The sequence below is a fragment of the Macadamia integrifolia genome, chromosome 9 (assembly GCF_013358625.1).
Source record: "Macadamia integrifolia cultivar HAES 741 chromosome 9, SCU_Mint_v3, whole genome shotgun sequence".
Taxonomy (NCBI): Eukaryota; Viridiplantae; Streptophyta; class Magnoliopsida; order Proteales; family Proteaceae; genus Macadamia; species Macadamia integrifolia.
This window is the reverse complement of record NC_056565.1, coordinates 39234743-39241277: the sequence shown is the minus strand read 5'-3', so window position 1 is coordinate 39241277 and position 6535 is coordinate 39234743. Positions and strand designations below refer to the sequence as shown.

General features: G+C 36.4%; 1 protein-coding gene across 1 annotated transcript; it reads left to right on the top strand.

The window, feature by feature from the left end:
- Positions 1–1253: 1253 nt before the first annotated feature.
- Positions 1254–5458, top strand: LOC122089997 (probable aldo-keto reductase 2). The gene is made up of 5 exons (XM_042659803.1): positions 1254–1532; positions 1645–1842; positions 3560–3732; positions 3829–3931; positions 4777–5458. The coding sequence occupies exons 1-5, from the start codon at positions 1320–1322 to the stop codon at positions 5107–5109; spliced, it is 1020 nt and encodes a 339-aa protein (XP_042515737.1). The 5' UTR covers positions 1254–1319; the 3' UTR covers positions 5110–5458.
- Positions 5459–6535: the final 1077 nt, after the last annotated feature.

Sequence of the window (6535 nt, the reverse complement as noted above, 5' to 3'; positions counted from 1 at the left end):
AATTGCATAGGATGCATTGGTTCTCCAAAGGGATCCATTTTCCTATAATGTCCCTTGCTGGTAGACTACCGTGGGCTATTCTCTAGAAGAAGGTCCTAAATTTCGGGTGAACCTGGATTTTCCAAAAGAAGCGCCACCAATGTGAGCAGAGATATGAAAAGGAACACCTGTTGGATGGTCCAATAATGTTAGTAGATGTTTCATTAGTAAGAAAAATAGCCACCAATTTTGCATTAAGGTATCCTGTTTTGGATTTGCTGCAGCGCCAATGATCCTGTTGAGATAGAATTTAGGTTCTCTTAACCTTCTTTTGTTTCCTGTTTGCTTGGGTTGCTCAGGTGGAATACTAGCTCAATAGTATTTTATCTCATTTTTTGTTCTATTACTTGATTTTTTTTGACTAATTTTGTTCTTATACTTGATAAATAAAGTTACTTTGTTAATATATATATATATATTATGGTTATTTTCATGTTTCACCATACTTCATGCTTCTAATGTAAAACCCATTTCTTTCTTCTTCTTTTTCTTTTCTTGATTGAAAATTATTAATTGTTAATTGTTCATTTTGGTTAAGTCAATGGTATACTATCTATTGCCCCTAGCTAGTACGCTGTGTTAGAATGAGAGGGCAATAGAATTCTTAATAGAGAGGAATAGTTAGAGAATGATTTTTTTAACAGAAGAATGGAGGAGAACTATAGAGATGGAAATAGTCTAATTGGAACAATGGACATACCCTTTCTTGAATGAGCTTTTTACATACTGTGTTCCTTGGGGTGTGTGAATAGCAATTTATAGCCTATACAACTCTTTTTTTTTTTTTTGGTAAAAATAGCCTGTACGACTCGTGACTTTGATTTCTATACAAAGCTATACAACATTAGGATATGGACCTAGAGACATCATGAGCCTATTTGTAAACTTTTCTATTTGTAGACAATTTTAGCCATTTTTATTTTAGGCTATGCCTTATTAATTTTAGACTTTTTAAACCCAAATATTTTGGACCTAGATTCTTTTGGGTCATCATTACAAAAATAATAAATTAGCTTCATCATGTTGCAGCCACAAGAACTTGAGAGGGCCGGGGTGGAAATAACTACTCACGCAGATTACAGGGACACCAATATGACGTCAGTGCTGGCGTATTCTGCTGGCTCCAATGACGTAGTGACTGGAACTAAAGTCCACAATTCTCTATCTTTATTTCTATAAATACCGGAGCGAAGTCCCGGAAATCAAGAAGAGGGTGTCCGTTTGGGTTTTCTACTTTTCTTATTCGTTCTTCGGTGGTGCTTCGACTGTGAATTAACGAGATGGCAAGCGTAGGGAGGATGAAATTAGGGTCGCAAGGCCTGGAAGTGTCAGCACAGGGGCTTGGCTGCATGGGCATGTCGGCCTTCTATGGCTCTCCAAAGCCTGAAGAGGACATGATCGCTCTAATCCACCATGCCATTAACAGTGGTATCACCTTCCTTGACACCTCTGATGTTTATGGCCCCCACACCAATGAAATCCTTCTCGGGAAGGTATTTTCTTCTTTTTTTTTATACTATTGGGTTTTTGAATTTCTCTTTTGTTGTGATTAATTTGTTTTCTGGTTTGAGGCTTTTGGGTTTTGTTTGTTTTTGGATGTCTTAGGCCCTGAAGGGAAAGAGAGAGGAGGTGGAATTGGCCACTAAGTTTGGTAACATAATTTCGGAGGGGAAGTGGGAAATCAGAGGAGATCCAGCATATGTGAGAGCTGCCTGTGAGGACAGCTTGAAGAGGCTTCAGGTTGATTGCATTGATCTTTATTATCAGCACAGGGTTGATATCAGAGTTCCCATTGAAGTCACGGTGTGTTTTTTGCCTTTTCTGTGTTTTATAGCATTTATTTTATTTTTTTATCTTTTAATATGATATTGATATTGATAGTATTTTACTTCATTAGGTCAACCCAAAGAATAATCATAATAATACTAATAATAATAATAATAATAATAATAATAATAATAATAAGTCATATAGGCAACTCAAAATTTTGGTGGACCCACATAAGTGATGCCTCCTTGAATGGAAAACAATTTTGAGTATAGGATCACTGTATTGATTTTTGTTCCATTCATTCAGGAATCGGCCGGACTGAGAACATGTAGAATTGGGGTTAATTAGAATTGATCCCCCTCATTCCAATTTGAATTGATCGATTTTGATCCGAGTTTTAAAACCATGCTCGTATAATCATTTCTAAATTGAATCATTTGGGGTTGTCAACTAGCTGGGTCAAGGTTGGTTGCCAAACCAAAATCTATACATCCGATAATCAAAATGGTCTAATCATGCAGTCATAAAATTATGTTGGAGGATTTATTATTTTATCTTGGGGTTGGGGGAGGGGGGTTGTGATCGCTGTCAAGTTGCATAGCTCTACACCAAATGAGGTCAATAAAAGCATGCGATGGAGCATCAACAGAGTTGGAATTTTTGCATTTCATCACCCACCCCGACAGGTGTTTGGACTCAAGTACCATGTAACTTGTCAGGGATTTTTTTTTTCCATATTTTTTCTTTGAGGCTATGTTTGGTACCAAGAGAAGTAAAGAATTTTCACTTTACATTTTCTTTGGGTTAAGAATTTTTCTTTGCACTTGGTATGTTTTCATCCAGAGAAAATTCCCCTTTTCAAATTCAAAATTTTTCTTGGGAATTGTGAAATTTTCTTTTGATCCCCCAAAAATTTTCTTACCAAAAACACAAGAAAACATGAGAAAATATGAAAACATAATAAGACAAAAAATGAATGATTGCACAATGATTTTCTATGTGTCTATCTCTCTCTTAAAATTCAAAATTTTTTGAATTTTTTTATTTTCTTTTCTTTTCTTCTCTTGGTAACCAAACATACATACTCTTTTTATTTTCTCACCATTTCTTTTCTTTTCTTTTCTTTTCTTTTCTAGATTCTTTTTTCTTTTCTTTTCTTCTCTTGGCTACCAAACATAACCTTAAGGGGAGATTGGGGGGAAGAAGGTGGAGGAAGCTCTTAGGTTGATTTTGATTTGGCTATTTAGAAATGAAAGCATTTCTAGTTGGAAGGCCAAGGTTGCTACTTTAATAAGGAAACATGTATGGATTGGTCATTACAAAATTTCGAAGTGTAAATCGTATCCCATTTTGTTAATGTCACAGGTCAAATTTTTTTACCAACTGGACCTATTAATTTTCTTATGATATGATACTTGCAGGCAAGCTGAGATTTACACCATATATGAATTAAGGATCGCCACCCATAGAAATATTGTTCCTCTTGACTTTTTTAACCTAAAATAAGTATAAATAAATAAAAGGAAGTTATTCCTGTAGGGGAATGTGATTCTTGCATGCGCGTAGAATTTATGTGAATGCACGATGAGAAAACATCAATAGGGACATTATTTTCCATTTCGTGTGAGATAGACTTGTCATTTGCCCTCATATGTCTGGATGTAGAGACCACACTCTCCCCCCTCCCCAACCAAAAGCCCCTAAACTATTTTCTCAAAAATAATAAATAACTTTTGACTTTCTTTGCTAGATTGGAGAGATGAAAAAACTAGTAGAAGAGGGAAAGATTAAGTACATTGGACTATCTGAGGCTTCTGCTTCCACAATTAGGAGAGCCCATGCTGTACACCCAATAACAGCAGTACAATTGGAGTGGTCCTTATGGTCAAGAGATGCAGAGGAAGATATAATTCCTACTTGTAGGTAAGTTATCCAATATTACATTTATTTTATTTTCTTACTCTTACTTAAAGAAATTAATATTTGGAAGTTCTAATCTCACATTTCTTGAATCCCCAGGGAACTTGGAATAGGTATTGTGGCATACAGCCCACTGGGAAGAGGTTTCCTCTCTTCTAGACTCAAACTTATTGAAAGTCTTCCTACAAATGATTCCCGAAAGGTTTGTTTATATATTTACTTTTTCATGCATCATAATTCAAGTGAATGATTAGGTTATAACCAATCTACCAAAAAAATAAAATTTGGCATAATCATATTGGAGTGGGGCCTCGTCATTCCCCGACCTGATAACAGGTTGGCAAGTTCTTTTAGATGGGGGGGGGTTGTCGCCAGGTGCAAGTAGCAAGTCAAGGTCCCTTGCTTACATGTCAAATTTTAGATTAATTTAAGTTTGCCAAGTATCAAACAAAAAATTATACTATGGAAGTACTAAAGAATATAAGTGCAGTAGTGTCGGGCTGGTTTAGGTTCTTGGAAATGCAGGCCTAGCCTAGCTAGGGTCCCAATGCTCAGCTCAAGACCGGCCTGGTCAGGCCTATTGTTTGTCATTTCGTGTTATTTTTCAGTCAAAAAAAAAAATTTTATTTTGTAATCTATATTCCCAAACTTGTTTAAATATATGCAAGTTTGTGCATATATATCTAGGGAAGGAAAAACCCGGATCAAGTTCAACAAAAACCTCATCCCACGCATGGTTTGACCCGACCTTGGACCTAGAAATCTCAATTCAAATCCAGCTTCTAGGTTGATAAGCTCAACTCAAGCCCTGCAATTTTAGGGTGAGTTTGAGCAGGTTTGGGTCCACCAGGCCAAATTTGCACCCCTAACTAAGAGAGTTCATATTGTGTAACACGTGACTAATCCAAATCATGCCATAGAAATCCATAGATACATCACTTTTCCACGTGATAAACACACCAAGATGTGCTAATATAATTATCAGGCCAATGCATGCATGTAGAAATTCTTGATCCTTATTGTATAACATTTTTTTTTTTTTGGTAGAATCATCCAAGGTTCCAACCTGAAAATGTTGAACATAACAAACGTATATTTGAGCAAGTAAATGAAATTGCTACAAGAAAAGGGTGCACTCCTGGTCAACTAGCATTGGCATGGGTTCACCACCAAGGAAGCGATGTTTGTCCCATACCAGGCACCACCAAAATTGAAAACCTGAACCAGAACATTGGTGCTTTGTCCGTGAAATTAACACATGAAGAAATGGCTGAACTTGAATCCTTGGCTTTGGGTGTTAAAGGTGAAAGATATCCATCCACAGTAAACACTTGGAAGAATTTGGACACTCCTCATCCATCAACTTGGATTGCTCAATAATTTGCTATTCTGTGGTGTATGTGTGTGCTCATTTAAGCTTCAATTCGAACACCCTTGATCCATCAACTTGGAAAGCTCTATATGTAATGCCACTTCCTTTTTTAAGTTCAAATTTCCTGTGTAATGAAATAATGCTAATCTGTTTACCATTTGAAAAAAAAAAAACAAGGGGCCAGTCTCCTTTTCAGTTTTGTGATAATTAGGGTAGTTTTTGGTTTGCATTCTCAGAATGCAAAATGGAGAATGCATTCTCAATCTAGAATGAGAAAGTCGTTTGGAAAAGATTTAAGTTGGAATGCTTTTTATTTTAAAATGGGAATTGTATCTGGAATGGTTTATTTATATTCTCATTTTTAAATATGCATTATTTGCCTTGTTGGCATATTACTTATGACTTCTTCTCTACTCTTTAATTGCTCAATTCCACCTACCCAACTCAAACCCTATAGATATGCAACCCTAAAAACGATGCTGAATGTAATAGAAAGACAAGAATAATCGACACATACAGATTTACGAGGTTCGGCAAGATTGCCTATATCCTCGGTGAGATGAGATCATGTTTCACTATCAATGGAGAATAGGGTTACAATGCTCATCCTCACACCTCTCAGAATTGCTTACAAAGAATGTAAACCTCGCTAAAAATATATAATGAAGGCCCTAATACCAGAAAGTACAAAATTGCCCTTAGTAAACGAGTCTCAAATAAAAAATTCAAGCCGAAGGCTGCGCCCCCTACACCCTCACGCTGAAGGAAGTCTTATGTACTGCCATGATTTGTGGATTGAAGATTTCATCTCAAACATTTTGAGGCTTCTTTTGAAATAAGTTTTTTTTAGCAATACATTCCATTTGAAATTATATAATTTACTTAGCATTTTGCAATATAGCGGCCAAGTGGGAGAATGTAAGCTAATGTGATCTATGATTTCAAGTCAAGATAAGTAGTGTGGATGATGGGAATGACTAATTGATAAATCCTCCTTATGGGACGGGTTATCGGATAGACATTAGGTCCTTGGTTTTGTGCTTGTAGAAAAGCAACTCTAAAATGATGCAGAAAAGTAATGGAAAAATAAGAACTAACAATGCACACTAATTTTTGAGGTTTTGATTGCTTACAGAGAAAGAGAACCTCTCTTAGATTGCTTATCGAGAAAAAGAACCTCGTTACAAATATATAGCAAAAAACCCCTAATACCAGAAAGTACAAAATTGCCATAAACGAGTTCCAAATAAAAAAATTCAAGCTGGGGGTTGTGCCCCCACACCCCCTACACGGGGGGCCTCTTACACCCCTTGCAATCCCCACGGCCCGTTTATCAGTAAGCGAGACCGCAATTCTGTTGTGGGCCCTATACTAGTACTCCCTAAATAAAATTGCCACATAATACAAGACATCCTACCCCAAATGCCCTATATG

Coding starts and splice junctions, on each gene's coding strand:
- LOC122089997 (XM_042659803.1), top strand. CDS start 1,320: ATGGCAAGCGTAGGGAGGATGAAATTAGGGTCGCAAGGCCTGGAAGTG. Junction 3,733..3,828: donor GATATAATTCCTACTTGTAG/GTAAGTTATCCA, acceptor TTGAATCCCCAG/GGAACTTGGAATAGGTATTG. Junction 3,932..4,776: donor CTACAAATGATTCCCGAAAG/GTTTGTTTATAT, acceptor TTTTTTTGGTAG/AATCATCCAAGGTTCCAACC.